This window comes from Ictidomys tridecemlineatus, chromosome 15, assembly GCF_052094955.1.
Source record: "Ictidomys tridecemlineatus isolate mIctTri1 chromosome 15, mIctTri1.hap1, whole genome shotgun sequence".
Classification (NCBI taxonomy): Eukaryota; Metazoa; Chordata; class Mammalia; order Rodentia; family Sciuridae; genus Ictidomys; species Ictidomys tridecemlineatus.
Window position 1 is genome coordinate 59,908,756 of NC_135491.1, and position 21,174 is coordinate 59,929,929.

General features: G+C 65.9%; 1 protein-coding gene across 3 annotated transcripts in view; it reads right to left on the minus strand.

Annotated features, from left to right (window-relative positions):
* The window catches only part of Piezo1 (piezo type mechanosensitive ion channel component 1 (Er blood group)), a 48,234-nt gene that overhangs the window by 8,853 nt on the left and 18,207 nt on the right, over positions 1-21,174 (minus strand). The window contains exons 2-27 of one of the 3 annotated variants that reach the window (XM_005335423.4): positions 16,642-16,737; positions 11,860-11,982; positions 11,065-11,107; positions 10,828-10,966; positions 8,913-9,084; positions 8,581-8,794; positions 8,313-8,484; positions 8,107-8,217; positions 7,946-8,039; positions 7,226-7,326; positions 6,858-7,118; positions 6,244-6,355; positions 5,986-6,164; positions 5,747-5,895; positions 5,482-5,664; positions 5,043-5,149; positions 4,769-4,929; positions 4,487-4,663; positions 4,054-4,179; positions 3,781-3,981; positions 3,134-3,338; positions 1,412-1,516; positions 851-1,004; positions 521-764; positions 337-433; positions 76-247 (exon numbers count right to left, since the gene is read on the minus strand). In XM_005335423.4, coding sequence (XP_005335480.2) covers positions 76-247; positions 337-433; positions 521-764; positions 851-1,004; positions 1,412-1,516; positions 3,134-3,338; positions 3,781-3,981; positions 4,054-4,179; positions 4,487-4,663; positions 4,769-4,929; positions 5,043-5,149; positions 5,482-5,664; positions 5,747-5,895; positions 5,986-6,164; positions 6,244-6,355; positions 6,858-7,118; positions 7,226-7,326; positions 7,946-8,039; positions 8,107-8,217; positions 8,313-8,484; positions 8,581-8,794; positions 8,913-9,084; positions 10,828-10,966; positions 11,065-11,107; positions 11,860-11,982; positions 16,642-16,737 — 3,898 coding nt within the window. Of the gene's footprint in view, positions 1-75; positions 248-336; positions 434-520; positions 765-850; positions 1,005-1,411; positions 1,517-3,133; positions 3,339-3,780; positions 3,982-4,053; positions 4,180-4,486; positions 4,664-4,768; positions 4,930-5,042; positions 5,150-5,481; positions 5,665-5,746; positions 5,896-5,985; positions 6,165-6,243; positions 6,356-6,857; positions 7,119-7,225; positions 7,327-7,945; positions 8,040-8,106; positions 8,218-8,312; positions 8,485-8,580; positions 8,795-8,912; positions 9,085-9,244; positions 9,317-10,827; positions 10,967-11,064; positions 11,108-11,859; positions 11,983-16,641; positions 16,738-21,174 lie in introns of those variants that run through there. The other 2 variants (XM_040280197.2, XM_078032817.1) reach the window with 2 other exon arrangements.

Consider the following 21,174-nt stretch of genomic DNA (forward strand, 5'->3'; position numbering starts at 1 on the left):
TCTCGGGCTTCCCTCCAGGTGACACAAGAGCCTCAGAGTGCAGGTGCCCGTGGTGCTAGCTGGGCTGGGGCTGACCTGGAGGCCTGCAGGGCGGTGGCCTGCAGGTCCACACTGACGTGCAGGAAGTAGTAGCTGAGGAAGACGCGGCGCTGTAGCAACAGGAAGAAGAAGCAGACGCCGTCCCAGATGACACCAGCCTCCTCCACGGGCAGCAGGCAGTCCTGGTCCCTGCCCATCATCTCCTTGGCTGTGGGACAGGTACCGGCATGGCCAGGGGTCAAGGCCTGAGCACCGGGGATCCCTATGCACCCCCTGCCCCAGGCCGCACCCACTCACGGTCATAGTAGCCTTTGACGGTGCACACGAGGCTGAAGAGCTGGATGACCCAGCAGAAGCTGCTCTGCATCTGCTCCACGAAGACGCAGGACAGGAGCTGGGGGAGGGGGAGGGTCAGCCAGGCCTGGGGGAGGGCAAGGGCCAGCCGAGCCTCGGGAGTGGGGACGGCGGGCGGGCAGCTCACCGACAGCATGTTCTTGGAGATGATGACTGTGACGTTGTAGAGGATGAGGCAGTCCCACAGTACGAGGCGGGACCGCGTGCCCTTCTGCAGCAGGGTGGTGCCGAAGAGCAGCAAGTAGAAGCAGGCCAGCAGGTAGCCCAGCCCAAAGATGCTGATGCGCGTGGCCCCCGTGATGAACACCACCACCAGCACCAGCCAGAACAGGTAGCGGAAGACGGCCACCTTCAGCATGTCCAGGTAGGACCTGCAGGCAAGTGTCACCGGCTGGCTGCTGGTCGTCCTGGCTGCCCCCTCCCAGCAGGGCCCTCCATGGTGGGCATGTGCCCCCACCTGCAGTGGATGAAGTTGGGCACAGGGTTGGGCTCCCCCCGCAGTGGCTCCAGGTGGTCAGTGTTGGTGCCGGCCATGCGCTGCCACTCCTCAGTGCGCTCGGCTGCAAACACCTGCCACTGCTGGGAGGCGCAGAGCAGCAGGAGGAAGTCACCTGCGGACACAGGAGAGCTGCCGGGGCCACGTCACACCGTAGGCACCACTGAACACAGGGCAGCATGAGGACATCAGCAGGTGGTGCCTGTGCATACGTGTGCTGCGTGTGTGTGTGGCAGGAAACGTGGGCCGCACACCATGGCCATGGCCTGTGAGCCTGAGGGACAGTGAGTGCTTGGACCTGTCCTCGGGCCCTATCAAGACGTGACTGCAGGCAGGGGCAGGCCCACTTGGCTCAGAAGTACAGGCCCTGGGCCCGCCTGGCAGTACCCGGTGGGCCCCTTCCTCCCATGTCCTGCAGGTCCACATGCCCTGCAGGCGCAGCCTCTGTGGCCTCCGGAGGCTGGCAGGTGAGCCCCCCAGGGTGGCACGAGCAGGATGCGGGCCTGCTTGTGAGGCACTCACTGATGAGGTTGGTGGAGTTGGGGGCCCTGAAGAAGTCGGGCAGGTACAGCCACTTGATGAGAGCGGAGTTCATGGGGATGGCCTGGCTCCAGCGCCACGGGTAGTCTGTGGGCATGAGGGCATATCAGGAAGGGCGAGGCCTGTCCAGGGCCCACAGCACCCATCTGCTGGCCAGCAGCCTCAGAGGTTTACGATTTTGGCTTGGGCATTCCAGTGTTCACAGGGGATGTTCCCATATCCTGACGCTCCCATGGTCTCGCCGTCACATGCTCCCACACTGGGAGCCCCGAGGACTTACAGACCCAGGGGCACCGTGCATTCTGTGATGCACCAGGGTAAGGATGGGGGTGGGGGACAACAGAGGAACCCAGCCACAGGCCAGAAAGTAAGGCAGCAGCTGGGCTTCTTGTAAGGCAGGAGGGACACCCCCCGGGGGCAGGTGACACTGGGTAAGCATGGCTCACATGATGCCATGACATGGTAACCACACACAGGCCACACCTGTGACCCCAGAGGCAGGATGGCAGGCCCACAGCCAGCCTGGGCAACTCGGCGAGGCCTTGTCTCCAGAGAGAAGGGGTGGGGAGCCGTCTCAGCGCAAAGTGTCACTGAGCTCAGTCCCACTGCTGGGGGGACAAGAATCAGATGGCATGTAGCCGTTATGGTCTGGGTGCTGCTTTTTTGTTCCTGGGGAGCTGAATCGAGGTGCTTAACCACTGAGCCACATCCCTAGCCCTTTTTTGTTTTGAGACAGGTTCTCACTAAGCTGCTTAGGGCCTCGCTAAGTTGCCAAGGCTGGCCTTGAACTTCAAATCCTCCTCCTCAGGAAGACACAGACCTCCGTGCTTTCTGTGGCGTGGTGGTCAGATGACGCCACGCTGAACTAGACCCCAGAAAGGGAGCTGGCCCGTGTGCAAACCAGGACTCACTGGGCCCAGCTCAGTGCCATGGAGTCTGGAGTGCAGCACAGCACAGCTGGAGGGACCCTCGTGGCAGATGTGAGATGACCACCCAAGTCACCCCCAGTGTCAGGTCTGTAGCATGGAGGCACAGTCATGGGTCCCCTGAGCTGGCCAAAGGGGTACACTTGAAGCCCAGTGGTGGCCACACCTGCTCTAGAGCCTGAGGGCACCAGAGCACAGCCAGGCCTCGGGGCGTTCAGCAAGACCTTGGAGGGGCTGGGCGTGGTGGAGAGCCTGCCTGGTAGAGCTCAGCCCTGGTTCAATCCCCAGCACAAGGAAGAACACCAGCTGGCTCTCCCAGGACAAAAGGCCAGGACACTCAGACAGGAGCTGGAGGACCCCCTGCACACGGCAGGCTGACCCTGCCACAAGGACCGCGCTGTGGGGAATGGGACCCTGGGCAGCTGCACTGTACCCTAGACCACCATCCCCAGAGTCCCGTGATAGGCGGTCCTTGGGCACAAACACCGGTGCTCCTGGGATACCCTTGACCTCTCTGAGGGTTTGAGACGTCTCAGGATGGGAAGAGAGCCATGGATGCAGGGAGAGCCTGGGGGCAGGAGCACCCCAGAGAGACGCTTCAGCTGGGACAGGGGCTGAAGGGCAGTGGGACTCACAGGGCTGGCTCGGGGCTGGGCTGTGGAGGGCCCAGGCTCGGCCCGGGGAGTCGGGGGAACAATGCCACGGCTCCCTCCTCTGCGCCCACAGCTCGGCTCCTGGCCCCTTGGCCCTCTGCCCCACTGGCACCCACAAGGCTCACCGATGCACAGGGCAGGGGGCATGCCCAGGCACAGCAGGTACTGGTACAGCAGGAAGAGCGCCAGGAAGAGGCAGTAGCTGGGCCAGAGGCGGGCGATGGCCTCACGACGCCGGCGAGTGAGAATGGTCACCAGCCAGCAGCCATGCAAGATGACCATGAAGTTCATGCGCTGCCCAATCACGTTCACGGCCATCACGAAGCAAATCTGGGGAGGGACAGTGGGGACAGGGGTGGACTGGGCTTAGGTACAGGCCTCCTTGGCCTGCACCAGGCCCACCCTGACGGCACAAGGGACAGACAGGTCAGCACCTCCTGCCTTGAGGCCATGGGGCAGCAAGTACACGTGGGGGGCCAGCAGTCCAGGCTCCCAGGGTGACTGCCTCACCCCCGGGAGGGCTGCAGAGGTAAGCCCTCAGGCTCTGGAAACCTGAGGCTTGGGAGGCAGTTCTATCCCCAGACCCCGGCCAGCCCTGGCCCCCTGCCTTCCTGGGCACTGTGATGGGCCTCACTGGTACCCGAAGGGCCCCAGCTCAGCCTCAGAGTTGTGCCCCAGCCGCACACCCCAGGCAGCTCCAGGTGCCTGAGAGGTACAAGGCCCCCAGAGGCCGAGCCTGCTGGGAAGGGGCAGGGGCACTGTCTGACCTCACCTCCAGCCCAAACTTGTAGAAGAAGAAGTTGACGAAGTACTTGAGACAGCTGAGCAGGCCCTGGTCGAGCCGCTGGCGGGTGCCGTCAGCACACACAGCCTGGGCGGGCAGCGGGGCAAGCTGGTGCTGCCGGCGGTAGTGCTCCTGGCGGCGGTACACCATGGCCTCGAAGACCAGCAGCAGCAGGATCTGCAGGTGGTTCTGCAGAGTGGAACGGTGTCAGGGCAGTGAGGACAGCTGGGCTATCTGTCCACTGCTGGGCCCCTTGCTCACCTGGATGTAGCCCAGGTTGGGGAAGCCCTTCCGCACCCCAAACCAGTTGGCAGGGTCGACGGGACCGCGGTACAGGAGGGACTGGTTGATCTCTGTCCGCTGCAGGTTGGTGCTGTTAGGGAGGGGCTGGCAGGCAGGTCAGGTCAGGTCAGCACCTGTGCCTCCAGCCCAGGTCTAGCCATAACAGTTACCCAGCAGGGGCACCCTGGGTGGCCTCAGAGCCATCCTGAGGGGGAGGGTCCAAGTGTCTGAGAAATGAGAGGCCACAGGCCAGTCTGGGGAGGCAGAGCTGTGCAGGGAGAAGCAGGACAGTGGCGAGATCCTGGCAGAGCTGCCCTGAGGCCCTCCCTTCTGCATGGCAGGGTCTCTGCCGGTGTCCCTCACACCGTGACTTGCATCCCCTGAGGGACTGTCCAGGTGGAAGTGCCCGTACCTCGGAGCAGTTGCTGGAGTACTCCTGGGGGTTGACGACCTTGAGCTGGTACAGCATCTTGCACACGATGATGATGCAGCTCCACACGGTGGACAGGCAGGAGGCCATGGGCCGGAAGCGTGGGTAGGGCAGGGCGAAGGCCCACAGCACCACCAGGAGCAGGTTCATCACCGACACCTGCAGAGGACCCGGGTGTCAGGGAGGCTGGGCTGGGGGCGCGCCCCCCCCCCCCCCGCATGAGGAGATAGAGGCTGAAGGGAGGGGCCGGTGCCACCAGCTCACCTCCTTCAGGGCCACCCAGACGGTGTACAGGGCCACCAGCTTGAAGATGTGCAGTTCCAGCAGTCGCCGCACGAACACCTGCACGCGGGAGAGGACCTCCGAGAAGCCAGCGGCCAGGTCCAGCAGCCGCTCAGCCACCAGACCCCACTTGCTGGCTGTGCCTGTGATGGGGGCAGGGTGGGGGTCAGTGAGGCTCGGGGCTCAGAGGGGACCGTCAGTGCCCCTCAGCTGGGGCATGGCAGAGTGAATTCTGATCGGCCACTGTTGCACTTACCTTCAGGGACCTGTGTGGCCTGGCAGGGGCTGTCCACGTTCAGCCCCCTGTCCCCAGGGACCTCTTCCTCCTCCTGCAGCAGAGGGGCCTCGCTTGCCATGTCCTGCCTAGAGAATCCGAGTCACTCCCCGCCTGTCCTCTTCTCCCTGGGGCTGAGATGCCCCCACCAACACCCCGTGTCCCCTTGTGATTTTGCTGCAGCTGCTGGGCCTGGTGCACGTGGCCCTCAGAGGTGTGCCTCCTGCCCAGGCCGATGGTGGTCAGCTGACATTCCCCCACGGCCTGGACGTGCCCTCAGGCCCATGAGGTGTGAGAGGACGCCCAGCGCCCAGGGCCTTGGATCTGAAGGCACAGCCAGGCCCTGGCTCCTCCCGCCCCCACACAGTGAGGCCCTTCCCCAGCTACAGCAGGAGCAGGGGAGCCCCGAGGTGGGAGGCACCTGTGGGCCCTGCGAGGGCGGTGAGGGCCGGCGGGGGGCACGTGCTCCAGGTCGGTGAGCTGCATGAAGGGCCGGTGGAAGTAGTGCAGCTGCAGGATGCAGGCGAGCAGGAAGAAGCCCGGGATGAAGATGCTGGAGAAGAGCTCGGACACGCTGAACTGCTCCAGGCCCAGGTCCCCCAGCCTGTGGGGAGAGGCGCAGTGGCAGGCCCAGCCCCAGGCCAGCCCAGTGGCACAAGTGGGCCTGAGGAGGGCCCCTGACTCACTGCTCGTCCGTGAAGCCGGTGAGGTTGCGCCAGTAGGCGGGGAAGTCCTGGAACTGGAACGTATACACGGCGATGAGCACCAGCATGGTGTAGGCCACCACGAGCCACCAGAACACCTTGAGCAGCCTGCGCCACAGGCTGTAGTACACCTGCGGGCGGCACAGGGCAGTGAGCGGTGCCCAGGGAGGGGGAGCGGTGCCGCGCTGCCCACCCCCGGGGCTACGCTCACCCCCAGGCACCTGGAAGAGGGTGAGGCAGAGCAGGAAGAGGAACATGTACACGATCTTGTAGACCACCAGCCGGCCGGCGAAGCTGACCACCACGAACATGCCCGCACACACGTAGATCCAGTACTTGGCGTACACGCCCGTGACCAGCTCCCCCAGGCTCCGCAGCAGCGTCTGGGTCTGCATGGGCTCTGTGGGCCAAGACAGTAGGCAGGGAATGGCCCTGGGCCCGGCAGGGCGGGGCGGCGCCACCCTGACCGCCCCACTCACCTGTGTCGGCCACGGCGACCTGCAGCAGCACGGCAGGCCCCTGGGCCTTCTTCAGCAGCTTCTCCTTCACGAACTGCCGCAGCAGCAGCCAGAAGGTCAGGGTGTAGAGCAGCTGCGAGGAAGGCACGTCACAGCCGGGCAGGGGAGCGCGGCACCCCACCCAGGCCCAGGCCCACCCGACACGGGCAGTCAACCGCCAGACACGGGTGTGCTGCACAGGGTCACACACGTGGGTCCACACGCTCACGGTCCCACGCTCAGGCCCACGGTGACCGCCGGACTCGAGCATGCGTGTGTCTCACACGTGTGCAGACGCTCACGTGCCCACTCTGGCTCACGGGCTCCTGCGCCTCACGGGACACACTGAAACCCACCACCCACAGACAGTGGCTGACACAGAGACTGGCCCATGGCCACAGCAGCACACTGTCACCCGAACACATTGGGCCATACTCAACAGCGCCCGGGGGGTTGGCAGGGACTCCATGGTGACCTCCAGCCGGCTCCCTCTGCCGGGTTCTCCCAGCCGGGCAGGCAGACGAGGCGCGTGCCATCCTCACGGGCACCAGGGGCCTCAGCCAGCAGGGGGCTCCCAGGCCGGCGGGCATACTCACCATGGCGCCCAGGTCCAGGCAGGGGTAGCGGGTGTGCTGCAGCCCCAGCTGGCGCAGGCTGACGGGGCCCAGGGTGGTGGGCAGCTCGGGGCGCAGGTCCAGGGCCCACACGTAGCGCAGACAGCACAGCGCCAGCCCGTACAGCAGGATGCAGGGCGAGCACAGCATGGCCAGGTGATGGCGGCTGCGCACCGTCCAGATGAGGCAGGCCCAGAGCAGCAGCACGAATGTCAGCCAGCTGTGGTAGGTGATGCTCCACACCTGGGCAGCCAGGGCCAGCAATCACAGCCCCAGTCTGAAAGGCAGGCTGCAGTCCCCCTCCCCCACACAGCGCGACTACCGCCAAGGGCCCTGGGGCTGCTCCTTACCATCATAGCAATGAGGGCACAGACGTAGCTCTGGGCCATGATGAGGTGGCCCAGGCCATGCAGGGGAGAGGCCTCTCTCAGCTCTGCCAGCCTGGGATGCACTGGGGGCAGAGCAGAGGTCAGCTCTCATGTGGGGTCACCCAGGAGTCCTCTCCCACACCGCTGTGGCCTAAAGCCTGCACCAGCACAGGACCCAGCAGGCAGGAGGGGGCCAGCCAGAGAAGACGGCCACTGTGGGCACCGGGCAGTCCTGGCCGCCACATCTGACCCGGTACCTGATGGGACACATGACCCTGGACGGCCCCTGTTGGGCCCAAGTTCCAAGACCCTGAGGGGACAGGGTGCACAAGAACAGCCCAGCCCATGCCCGCACTCCATCACTTCACTCAGGGCAGGTCAAAGAGCGAAACCGAGCTCAGTGGAGAAGCAGCCCCTGGGAAAGACCCCACGGTGCTGCCGCCCGCCCCAGAGTCCCTGCCACCACAGCAGCAGCTCCCTGGGCCCTGTGACAGCTGCAGCCAAGGCCAACTCCAGCACAAGGCCAAGTGCTTGGAGAGGCCTCCCGAGGGGTCTTGGCCAGGACAGCTGGGGAAGCTGCAGGGTGGACATAGGATCTAGTGGCCACTAGGGGGAGCCCTGGCCTCACCCCTGGGGCTGAGAGGGAGCCCGCGTGGGCCGCAGGAAGGTGAACTGGATGGGGAGCAGGAAGGTCCTACTCACAAGGATGGTGCTGGACAGGGCTGTGGCTTGTCAGGTCATGCACGATACAGTTGTCAGTCTCAGTGTCAGGCCCCGGGGGTGCAGGCATCATCTGCTGTGGGGGACAGGGGGGTAAGCCAGCTGCACAGGAGGCCGCCAACCCTGCTTGGCCACCTACTCACCTGCGTGGCTTCCCTGTCCTGCGCAGCAGCCCCTGCCGGGCCCTGTGGCCCCTGCTCCAGCTGATCCAGTTCCAGCTCCTGCTCCTCGTCCTGCCCGGCCACTTCCTTCCTCTGCAGACAACAGAGCCACAAGGTCAGTCCCACACCCACCCAAGGGCTGGGAGGCAGCAGGACACCTGGCTGGCCCAGGTGGGGAGAGCAGGTACCTGGTCCGAGGGGCGATACTTGTGGAGCTTCGGGAGAGAAGTGACCGTGTAGTGCAGCAGCAGCAGGATGCCCGGGCTCACGTAGATGGGCCAGTCGTGGCTGGTGTTGAGCACCAGTGCGTTGGGGCAGGAGCAGTTGATGGGGCCCACAAAATCCTTAAGACCAAACACCCTGTCCAGAAAGGACATGTCACTGACCACCCGCCCTGGGGCAACAGGGCCAAGGACCCAGCCAGGAGAGGACCAGGGTCTGTGTGGGAGCCCTCACCTGGCCCAGATGCTGGCTGGGGGGAGCACGGCCTGGACCAAGGGTGTCTGATAGCAGTAGAGGCAGATGAGATGGCCGGCACCAAAGCAGCTCACCATGACGCAGAGTGTGCTGAAGCCCAGGGGGCTCATGGGAAGATGGCAGGCCCACCAAGTGCAGATGGCCAGGAAGACCAGCAAATAGACGCTAGAGAAGGCCGAGGGGTGGGCGATGCCTGCAGGGCAGGGCAGAGGTGTGCTGGGTCCTGCTGGCCATCTTGATGGTCATGGGGGAGCTCCGAAACCCTCCTGGACTGACTCCTGATGCCGCAGCCCCACCCCCACCCGCGGTACCTGCCAGGGCGAGCAGCACGATGGCCAGTGTCCGTCCAGCGGCCACCAGCAGCCAGTGGGCTGTGACCCGGAGCCGGGCAGCCAGCCGCGACCTGGGCCTGGGGGCCAGCAACGGGGCTCCCTGTGGCCAGGCTGGGCGTCCAGTGTCCACATCCATGTCCCCTTCATCATCCTGCAGTGGCCCAGAGAGGGGAAGGTGGGTCAGGCACGTGGGACCGAGGCTTCTGCTGCCCCTGCCTGCGCCCAGCGTCCCCTGGCCCAGAGGCTGCCCACACCCTCCCTCCACACTGCTCGCTGGCCTGGCTGGCCTGGGGGCAGTGTCCCAGAACCACCTGGTGTCTCCTCTTGATCTCCCCGCCTGTCTTGGAGCCCTGCAGGTCAGGCACCATGCTGCCGTCTGCAGGCCCGAGACCCCTGCCCTGGCCCCTCGGGCATAGAAACAGGCCCAGAGGTGACGGTGACTTGCCCAGATCGCAGCCAGGAGCTGCTGGAACCCGTCTGCCCCCTTGAGGTCCAAGGAGAACAAGGGGCCTTGGGGGCACTCAGGTGCCAGGTCTTCCTGGCACAGGAGCTGACCGTGTCCGGAGAGCCGCTGCCCTCCCACAGCCTCACTGCCCGCCCACAGGCCTATCTCCCTGGCTCTGACGGAGGCTTCCCGTGGCAGAGCTGCTTCCAGGCATCAGGGAGAGGCGGGTGTGGTGGAAAGAACATGGACTGTCGTCAGACTCCCGGCCTGGCAGCCACTGGCACCTGCTCCCAGCTGCGCCTCGTAAACACTGAGCCTGGAGCCCAGGCTGAGCACAGGCCCTGGAGCAGAGGGCCTGGTTCTCCCCAGTTCCACGTCCCCCTCTGCGCAGCCTGCGGGCGGCCTCTCAGACTGTTCCCAGCCTGCAGATTGGAGCTGGAGCTGGACAGCAGAGATGACCAGACAGCTCTAGCCTAATGCCCTCACAGCCTGGGCCTGGAGATGCCGTGCGCCTGGGCTGGCTCGGGAGGCCGGCTGAGAGGAAGGCCAGGTGGGGGGGGCGAGGCACTCACTGCCCTGGAGCCGTCCCTTGATGCTCCCGCCTCCTCCCAGCCCACCCTGCTGGCCGGGAAGGGAACAGGCCTGCATCACCCTCCCATGGCCTGGCACCAGCCGTGGGAATGGGGTGGGAACAGGGCAGCTGCCGACAAGGGACAGGTGCCCTGAGGCTACCCGTGGCAGCAGGCTGGCCAGACCTTCCCAGCACTGACCTGCTGGGTAGCCTCAGAGTCCCTCACCCTCTCTGGGCTTCTCTGGAAGTCAAGACCCATATGCCCAGTGAATGTCAGCTGCTGGCAGGTGGACGCTGGAGCTTGGCTCCAGGGACCCGGACCATCATAAAGCCTGGCTGAACCCCGGGACCTGGCCCCAGCCACACGCCATGGCTGGGGTGGGGTGGGGGGTGCCTGGACCACAGCCTGAGCAGGGCAGGAGGGCCCAGAGGCTCCACAGCCTTGCTGCCCGTGGGTTAGAGCCAGGGCTGGACAGCTCAGGCCCCATAGCAACTGAGGGTGACCCTCCTCACCCTGGAGGGCACAGACTGGCCCGGGCCTTGGCTCCCAGTGCCGAGGCCCCGCTGGGCTCTGTGCTCTGCGCTGTGCTCCCTACAGTGCCCTCGCCCCACACGGGCACGGCTTCTCAGGACCCGTGGCTGGTGCTCTGCCACCCCGACTGCCCTCCAGCTCTGCCGACTCCCTGTGTGGCCCGGAGGGACCTCCGACAGACCCCGTGAGCACAGGCCCCCTCGGGCCAACTTAGCGAGACCCTGTCTCTAAATGAAAGGGCTGGGGGTGGCTCAGTGGTGGGCACCCTGGGTTCATCCCCAGTTACCCCCCACGTCTGTGCTCAGGACGGCCGGGACTGCCGCTCAACAGCTGCCCACACCCTCACCGACTCCTGGGCACACGGGCTCTGCTGGGCTCTTCTCGTGAGGCGCCTGCCAAGGCCGAGGCAGATGGAAGAGACCACCAGGACACCCAGGTCGGGGGCCACCATCCGGGTGGTGTTGGGAATGTCCTTCAGGTCCAGCCTAGGAAGGGCCCGGCAAGGGCAGGGTCAGCACAGGAGCAGGGCTGGAGGCTGCCCCTTGGGCTGGGGCCCCCAGGGAGGTTCACTGTGGGGTGTTACCTCGTGACCCCGATGTGTTGAGAGACGGTCTCCCAGAAGCTGCCTGCAGAGGGAGCACAGGGACCCCAGGTCAGGCAGGCGGCCAGCGGCCAGCTCCTCCAGGTCCCAGGGAGGCAGGGTGCCCACTGTTCCCACCGCCTTCTCAGACAGGGAAACTGAGAGTTAGCCAGGGACACTGGGCCACCTGGCTGCACCATCAGCCCTGAGTGGCAGAGGGGACTCGGCCCAGCTGGGACCAGTCTCAGGTGCTGGCCCCGCCTGACAGCCACGGCGCTGGCCCTCCCGCCTTGGGTTCCCAACACCAGGACGGCAGCAGGGCCTCGGGACGAAGGCTTCGTGGAGGAGCCAGGGGCCTGGGGCAGCGGGGACTCGGAGCACCTGCTGGTGCTCGTCCCTGAGCTGGTGACACCACCCAAGTGCTGATGGGGAGAGCCGAGGCCCCTGGTGCCTCCCGGCTGCGTGGCTAAGCCCCAACAGGCACCGGAGAGAGATGCTGACAGGGCATCCTGCGGAGAACAGGGTGCGCCAGGCCTGGACGCAGCTCAGCCCCACTCTGCCTGCCCAGCCCCTGGCCCAGCCACTACTGCCAGCACCTGACCTGGGCAGGACATAAACTGTGGCCAGGCACTCGGGCTAGCCCACGTTGGGTAAAGCCTGGGTGAGGCTGGGCGGTCTGACGAGCTGGGCCAGCCTCTCCAAGGAGACCCCAGGTCCCCGAAAGGGCCTGGTGGCCCTTCTCCCCTCCACGCCCACACGGCCATCCCCAGACCCCCTGCCCTGCTCACGGAGACTCACAGTTTGACCCCAGGAGCTGGTCCAGGTGTGGCACGGTGTGCAGGCATATCTGGAAGACCAGGTGGGCCACCAGGAAGAGGAGGCTGAGTGAGAGCAGGGCGCGGAGGAGGCGACCGGGGTGACCTGGGGGAGTGCACGACAGCTGCGGCCCTCTGCCTGGGCTCGCACCCCAGCCAGGCCACTGCCCCGTCACGAAGCCAGAGGTGCACCCCAGCGTGACATGGGGTCTGGGCAGGCTGTCCCTGTGGCTCCTGGAAGCGGCCCCAGCAGGCACTGAGACCTGAGCAACCGGAGTGGCCCTCACAGCACGGCTCTGTCCAGGGCTGTCCGGGACCCTCTGCCCTGTCCCCGCTGCTCCCATCCAACTTACAGAGGAGGACGTGGCACAAAGTGCAGAAGCAGTCAGCCCACGGCCACATGGTGAGGGGCTCTCAATGCCTGTCCACTGGGGCTCATGCTGACCTACTACTGCAGGGCAGGTCCCCTCCTGAGTGCTATAGAGGGGACGGTCCCCAGGCTTGGGGGAATGGGAGTGAGCTTTTCCATTTACCCATTAAGTATCTACTGGGCGCTACAAAGAGTGAAGAGGACACAGAAGGAGGAACGTCAGCTCTCCACCCAGGACAGCTGTCTGCCTTGCCTGCAGGTGAAACAGGCAGGGACACACCTGGGCAGCGGGCACCACTGCAGGCTGAGATGCTTTCAGCGGCTGCAGGAGCAGGGAGCCACGGGACAGACGGCAGCCCTGGGCCCGGGCTGCTGTGTGCCCACACAGCCAGAGCCCCACACCTCCCCTCGTGACCTCCTGGGGGACAGGCTGAGGCTGCGGGAGGCAGTCACAACCCAGCCACCCGGGCCTGGCTCTGCGGTTCCCAGCCACCAGCCCTCTGTATCAGCCTACTCAGCAGGGAGGTCCTCAGCCACAGGGACTGGGCTGCAGCCTATGAGCGGGGGACTCGGGGTTCCTGGCCTGGCCTCTGCCCTTTGAGTAGGTGGGCAGCTGGATGGGAGCTGGGAACTGCCTCCAGGTCCTTGCTCCTGCTGGGGCTGACCAACTGCAACTGCCCAGACCAACCCAGGGACACAGCCAGCAGCTGGCACTGAGGCCTGGCAGGGCAGCAGGGTCCCTCCCCCGGAGACAGACAGGTCACCATGGAACCTGGCCTCTCCCTGGAGGCGAGCATGCCCAGAGCCAGTGTCCTCCGGTTCACCAGTTTTGGGCACAGGTAGAACAGATCCAGAACTGGCCCCAGGGCCTCCCTGCCAGGCTGGCCCAGCAGGCCACGTGCACTGACTGCTCACGCACACTCAGTGCAAGCCCACCTGGGCTGAGCCAGCCAAGCTGAGCCGGAGGCAGCACCCCACTGTTGCCCGAGTGTGCCCCCAGGCCCTGAGGCTGGGGCAGGCTTTCCCAGGATGGAGGGAGGTCAGCCTGGGTGCAGGGCAGGGTCAGCAGGGAGGGCAGCTCTGGGGCCAGGCCTAGAGAGTCAGGCAGATGCAAGGCTTCAGCAACCTCCACGGGGGACAGACATGGGGCTGGTGTCCTCTAGGGGTGCTGAGACGAGCTCTCTGTAGACCCCACAGTTAGGCCCCGAGCGGGCAACGTCGGCACCACCACAGACGTGGGAGCAGGGAGGGCTGGGGCTAGGTGGCCGCTGGCTGATGACCAGTGGGCGCAGGCCCTGCAGCGCAGACCCAGCCTGGAGGATGCCGGGAAGAGTCCATTTCTCAGCAAGAGCCCCTCCCTCTGACAGCTAGCTGGGGGGGGGGTCCTGCTCGGACTTTTGACTGCCCCCACACATTAGGACCACCCCCCATCCTGCGGCAAACCCACAATGGCTGCCGCTGTTCCCCCGTCTTCAATGAGGAGACCGAGGCTAGGAGAAGGTGGACAAGCACGTCCACTGCCCAGGAGCCCTCCCAGAGCCAGCGGCCAGCTCGCTCCTGTCAGCCCTGAGGTCCAGGCTGAGCTCTGAAGGACTGCAGAGCCGGGCCTGGCTCCTCTGTCCCAAGGAATGGAGCACAAGCCCTGGCTCCAGGCCACCCAGGAGCCTGTGTTCCCAACTGCTGTCTGGGCCTCGGCCCATCTGCTTCCTGCATGGAGGGAGTCCACGGGAAAGGAACTGTCCTTGACCCACCAGAGCAGGTGACCCACCCCCTTGACCCCCTCCTCACAGGGGAGGGCTCAGCATGCCCCGCCAGTGCCCGCCAGCACAAGGGGCGGGCTTCCCGGGGTGGTCCTGGCAGGGCTCCCTGCAGGAAACAGGAAGCAGCTGGGGCGGTGCTCCCTTGGAAGGCCTGGCCCAGGTCCCAGGCCCACTGCCCATCCCACAGTGACTCCGGGGGTCTCCCCCCCTCCCCCCTCCCCCCTGCCCCTTCCTCCTGGGGGAGCCTCCAGACACCCCCCACCAGGCGCCCTCTGAGCCGGCCGCCCTGCCCATCAGGCCTGCCCTGCGGGCTCCTGCTATGTGCGGCCACCTCCTGACGGAAGCTGGGCAAGGGCCGAGCCTGGGTCCTGAGTGTGCTAGTGACCAGAGGGGCCCTGGTGCCACCTGCAGAGGAAAGGGTGGGGGCCAGCCACCGGGGAGGAGGCTCCGCGGGACGGTCCCCTCGGCCCGCTCAGGACCAAGTCCCAGATAAACCCAGAGGCCTAGGAGCCCACCTATGGCTGGTGTCCCCAGGCTACAGACGAGGGAGCAGGCCTCTGTCCTGTGACGTGGTCAGGTGGGCGGGGCTTGGCCTGGGTGGCACACACCCACCAAGCTGTTGGACAGACTCACCCTGTCTTGACCTCCCAGACCCTCGGTTCACAGGAGCCCCCGAGGCCAGCCAGAGCCCTTCTGGCGCACACGGGCTCAGGCTGGCTTCCCAGGGCCCAGCTGGGCTGGGGGGCTCTCGAAGCAGAGGCCTGAGTCTACCCAAGGCCAGGGAAAGGGTCCGGGAGGCTGCAGGGGGCAGAGGACCTGTGGGGTAAAGGTGGGGTCTCTCTCCAGGGAGCAGAGGCAGCCTGGGGGGGCGCTTCCCTGAGCCCTAGATGGCAAGCAGGCTGGGGAGCTGACCCCCAGGGCCCCTCCCTGCTCAGCTGAGGGCCAGGCTAACGCCTACGTGGGGACCAGGACGGGCAGCGTCAGACCTTCCACAGGGCCAGAGCCAGGGGCTGCACAAGCCATCAACCTGAGCGGCCCTTTACAGGCCTCACATTTTCCTCTCTCCCGCCCGGAAAAACTGGGCAGCGTCTCTGTCCCTGAAGGGCCTCTGAGGCTGGACAGATGGAGGTCAGGCGGGGAAGTCCTCCAGCTCTGCCTTCCAGGCCCTCTGCTGGGAGCCCTCCCCACCTGGCAGGAGACTGCTTCCCACCCGGGCTCCAGCAGACCGCTGCCCAGCTGCCCGGCCGAGCGTGCTGGTGGGGTCAGGCCCAGTCCCAGCCGTTCCCGGACCTCCACTTGTGCCGAGGACCCAAATCCTGCCCGTGCTCCACGACCAGGGCCCACTCCAAAACACCGGAGCTGGGCAGGACCCTGAGAGGCAGGGAGGCGGCCAGAGAGAAGGTGGCCCTCCCCCACAGCTGCCCCTCTCCTGATCTCTGGCCCCTGTGGCACATGGCCTCACACAGCACCTGGAGTGAAGGCAGCTGACCTTCGCCACCCCTGGACACAGGGGACGTCGAGGTCACCAGCGGGGAAGAGGAGGCAGGCAGCAGGACGTGAGAGCTGCTGGCCAGCTCTGGCTCTGAAGGAAGAAGGGGCTGAGAGCCAGGAAGTGGGCGCCCCACAGTCAGGGAGGCCAGTTGCCCGGGAGCTCCTGAGCAGCACAGCCCTGCCCAGACGGTAGCCTGCAGCCCGCGGGGTCGGCCTCCAGAACCGAGCCGGGGTTTCAGCCCGTCGGTCACGGAGACTCACCACGGCAGTCTCAGAGGTCCACTCACACCTGGAGGCCCCTCACAGCCAGTCTGCTGTGTCCAGCATCTCCAGAAGGATGGTGCCCAGGGACAGGAGCACCCCCCCGTGGGTCCTAAGCGCCGACAGGCCCTGGGCACTGACCCCCGCCCTGTTCTGCTGCTTTCCATGCCAGGGGCCCTCCACGCCCTGGGTGCCTCTTCAGCCTCCAAGCTACAGGCCAACGGAGGACCCGTCCCCACCTGGGGACGTGTCTGGGGATTTTCTGCTGTTCAAAGGCACACACTGACACCAGGCGGCCATAGTGCAGGCAGAGGGCCCAGTGGAGGCCCCCTCAGGAGGCCCATCCTCCTGCTGCATGGAGCCTCTGCTCCCAGGCCTGCTGGGACCAGCCTGCTACCTGGCCTCCACGCCACCCCTCAAGCTGTGGACACAGTGGCATGGCCGGCCTTCCCACCACCCTGTGAGATGTGTCCCTACCCAGCTAGATCCTGGCTAAGCCACGGTGGCCTAACTCCCCACACACAAGGTGGTCTGAGGGACACGGAGGCCACAGGATGCCAGGGAACAGGTGAACCTGGGCAGGCAGGGGCCACAGGAGAGCGGATGGGGCAGCCACACCTGAAGGGTTGACTGGAGGTGGAGGAGGGCAGACAGGGCAGCCCACAGCCTGCGGCCTGGGCCTCTGCAGGACAGGATGTCCAGGGGCCACTCACTCTGGGACGTCCAGGGACAAGGGGGGAATCTGCCCCACGACCCCACCACCACCTTCAACATGGCCCTGCCTCAAGCGAGCAGCAGAAAAGGCCCTGAAATGTCTAGGGTTCTACAGTGGACAACGGAAACCTCAGCTGACCCGAGGAGCCGCTCCGTGCGTGGGCCTTACCTGGGACGTTGTGCCGCGAGGGGCCTGGGAGCCAGGGTAGCAGCAGCAGGACCAGCAGGTAGACCAGGGAGAGGGCACTGATGCGCAGCAGGGCAGCTGGAGGGGGACAGGCGGTCAGCATGTGTGCACCGCACAGGCACCTCCCCCAACCGTGTCCACGTCCGTGTGACCCATGCCCGCTGCCGCACAGGCGGCACCCTGAGGGCGGGCACCAAGGACCTGATCAGTTTTCCTGGCCTCCTGCTTTTCCTCCTCCTTAAAGCTGTATCCTTGGAATCTGCCACAGTGCCACTGAGTTCCAACCCCACGTGGGGGCTACTGGGACCCGGCATGGCTCGGGCCCCTCCTGCCCACCCAGCGCCTGCTGACCAACCCACCTTCCACCGTCACCGCCCTGCCTTTTCCAGGCCACTGACCGGAACCACAGTGTGGAGCCTGGCTCCTCACTGCTCTGCCTAAGGGTGCCCATGCTGCTGCCCACAGCAGTACCCAGCTTCCCCGATGCCTGTGCGGCCCCCACACCATCCTGACGATGCCTGCCTGGTTGGAAGAGGGCTGGACGCCAGAGGCAGGAGGCCTGCCACTCACGAGCTGAGCCAGTCTGCTCCCAGGAATGAGGAGATGGGACTTAGCACCAGGGGAGTGGGGGCCACCAGCAAAGGCTGGGGTACAGCGGGCAGGCCAGGAGTGGCCCCAGCAGCAATGACCACCCACAATGCCACAGCCACCTCCCTGCTCCTAGAAACGGACCATGCTGACCTCAGCCTGACCCACCCCAGGCCAGAGACGCAGGTGCCACCATGCATCACGAGTCCCATTCCCCTCTAGGACAACCCCACCTCTGCGCTCAGCAGAGGTGACACCAATCCCTTGCTGTCCCACTAAGAGGGACAGGATCGAAGCCTGAACCAGAGCAGCCTCCTCAGGGGGCCACCCTCCTCGGTCCATTCTCAGTCCCCAAGACCCCAGGTGTGAGGACCAGGAGCCCACGGTGGCTAAGCTGGTGTAGATGGCGGCCACTCGCCTGATGTCAGAGATGAGCTGGCCACAAAGATGGTTCCCTCCAGGAGGCAGGTGACAGCAGGGGGTGGTCACTGCTTTCCGATCAGAAGGGCACAGAGCCACTGGACCAGCCTCGGCCGGTAGAGCACCTCTGGCTCAGGGCTCCACCCCACCCCAAGCCGCCCAAGCTTGGGGTCCTACCCAGAAAGGGCCCCCTTCCCCAGGGCCTCTGGGGGATACACACGCCCAACCCCACAAGACCTCTGAGGGACAGAGGGTCCTGGCTGGACGGCGCCTCCTTCCCTCTGCACTGCAGGGTCCCTGGAGTCGGGCACATCCTCCTCCCCCTCCTCCAGCAACAGCAATGGGCCCAGCTCCCTGAACTTGGAGTTTCCGACAATTAGACACTTTCATCAAGAGGCAATCTGATCTGGCCCAGAGGCAGGAGGAAATGCACTTACGTTCAGCCCTGGGCCTTCCCGACTACCCGTGCCAGTCCACGCAGGCAACGTTTCCCGTGAACCAGACGGGGGACACCCACCCATCAACATATCCACCCACCTGTCCACCCTCCCCAGCGACTTTCTCCTTAGATGCTGCAAGTCCTGCCCCTGAGGGGCCCATGGTCTGATCGGCCAGGAGTGACGGACCCTGAGCTGGTCCACGTGCCCCAGTACTGGTGACCCAAGCCTGCAGCAGGGGCCCAGCAGGATCCAGGAAGCGGGGCAGCTGGGGAGCGGGGCCAGTGTGTCTCCCTACGCTGCCCAGCCCACTTACTAAACGCCCCTGAAGCAGTGGGCAGGGAAGGGCTAAGGCTGAAGGGGGTCCCAGAGCTGGGCACCGACCCGGGCACTACAGTGGGTAAGATGGCGATTTAACCAAGAAAAGAAATAGCCCCTGAAGCCCATAAAGGGTTTCAGGAACCAGGCCCGAGCTGTGGCGGGCAGGGCTGGTCCCAGGGTGGGTCCCAGGGTGGTCTGCTGCCAAGGACAGAGAGCAAGATGGGGGAGGGGGAGCTGGGAACTGGGGGCCGGGGCCACCACACCCGCTCCCAGTCCCTCAGCTCCATCTGCCAAGAGCAAGAGACTGGAGCTGAGGAGTGGGGGGCACTTGGAAGGCCAGGGGGTGCTGCCCCACCCTGGGGACCCTCCCCCCCTCAGCACAGGCCGCGGTGGCAGTTCAGTCACATCAACACAGAGAAGGACACTGAGACTCAGGGCGCCCAGCTGATCTCCAGCTTTCTGGGGCCCAGGGGTGTCTCCCAGCACAGCCCACCTGGCCCTGGGGCACGCATCTGGCCAGCCTCCCCGACTCCATCTTCTGCCATTAGCCCTGCCAGGAAGCTGGCATCAGGCACGCCGTGGCTCCTGGACAGCCTGGGACACCCGCCTGGGAGCCCTGAGCAGGGAAGGCCAAGCACGCTGTCTCCAGCCCCCGGTGGGGGACAGAGAGGGGCCCTGGGAGGACATTTCCAGCCTGTCCTCCCTCAGCCATATGGCCTCAGTGTCCAGCACAGCAGGAGCCAGGGCGCCCCTTCCCCCCTGTTCAGGCGAGGAAACGGGCTCTGGGGGCGGGCACGGGGAGAGCACAGGCCGCTGGCTGTGACCCAGGCTGCCGGGGCTGCAGCGCTGCTGCCCTAATGCATCCATGTGACTGCGGCCTTGCTCTTGCCCTTGACGCTGGCTGCAGGGTGGGAGCACTCAGGGGTCCCCACCGGGGCGGGCGGGGGTCTGGCAGCTCCCGCCTTCCCATCAGGGCCCCACGGGAACAGGCCTTTCCTGAACCAGCACCAGGGGGCTGGGGGCTGGCGCCAGCACCCTCTGACCCCTCAGGGACCTCCGAAGGCCCGAGCCAGCCTCCACAAGATCCCCACCAAGGCCAGAAACAGGCTGCTCAGCTGGGGCTGGGTGAGGAAGGGAAGAGCTGGGCTGCAAGCACAGAGCCCCTCCCAGGACTTCCTGCCCACTCCCACTGCCCACAGAAGACAGGGCCTGCAGAGGGCCCCAGACACCCAGGACCCTGGCCAGGGTGCAGTTGCTGAGACCTGTCCCCCGGGGCTGGCACTGGCCCAGGCCCCAGAGGGGGACAAAAGAACCCACATCCTGGCTCATCAGTCCCCACAGGAGCTTGAGCAAGACACCTGCCCTGAGCCTCAGGCTCCTCCATCGTGGACAGGCCAGGCAGGACAGGGCTGGAGGGAGGTGTGCAGCACATGGGTGTGCTCGCAGGGGCCTCTGGGAAACAGGAAGGGCTGTGGCGCCAGGCGTCTGCAGCCAGTGCAGGACGGTGGCAGACGTGTGCAGAGAGGAGCAGAGGCTGGGGCAGCTGCAGGTGGCCCAAGCTCCTGGGCACCCCAGGCCAGGAGGTAGCTGCTGCTGAGCCACCCTGGGGGGAGCTTTGTGAGCAGGGGACCAGGCGAAGGCCCTGGCATGACAGAGTAGAGCCAGGCCAGGGCTGGGTCCTCCAGTCCCTACTGCAGGGCAGAGCCGCCGCCGGGCAGGCCTGGACTCAGGCAGAGCCTCCCAGGCGACCAGAGATCTCACAAACAGGACCTGGGGGCAGGGACGGCTGTGGAGGTCAGGAGGCCAGACCTGGAGCCCAGGGGTGCACAGTCCTGGGCCACTTCTCCCCCTGGTCCGGCTGCAGGGGCGGGTCCTGAGGCTGGGCTGGCAGAAGCAGGGGTGATCTGACCGTCAGGTCCAGGAGGGGGGGCGGGGGTCTTTGCCAGGGAAGACACATCACGTGGGGAACCCTCCCTGCCCAAAGGGGGCCACGGCCACTAGACAGGCAGCCTGAGTCCTCTTCCTGTGAGTGGGCAGCCACGGTCTGGAGGGACATGCGGACCCCCACTGGTCCCTGGAAGCCAGGCCTTTGCCAGGTGTTTGAAGCCCTGGGTGTGGTCCCTGGCACTAAAATGGGGCCGTCCTGTGGTCAAGACCTGGTGGTTCCAGTCAGTTCTGGGGGGTGGACCTGGGGCGGGGCCAGGCAGAGCGGGCACCATGCTGCCCACTCCTGGGGGCACTGGACTGCCTGTGTGCCCTTCCTCAGGCTGGCAGACCAAGCCCAGGTGCCCATGAAGAGACCCGTTTCCAGTCCGAGCAGGGCCCTGCTCCAGCAGGCACCCGGCTGCAGGAGGGGTCCGGGACTCCAGAGGACCCCAGAAGATGCCTCAGGAAGGCCTGGCCAGGCACCCTGGCCACCCTCGTGCCTCTGCTGTGGAGGAAGGGGCAGGGCTGGACCACTGGGCCACAGTGGGGAGCAGAGCGCCTCATCCGGGAGGGAACTCGCCAGACCCCTCACTCCTCAGCCTTGTCCATAACACAGTGGCCAGTGCTGCCTTCCTCCTGCAGAAGATGGCCGGAAAGGAACTGACCCCGCAGCTCCCAGAGCAGATCCAACTGGTGGTCTGGTTCCGAGCTCCACTCTGGGCCTCTTGTCTGCCCAACCTGTGGCCTTCTGCTCTCCAGCCCGCCAGCGTCCTGCAGTTCCAAGCCTGCCTGAGCGGTGCCTTGGCCTGGGACCACCTCTGTT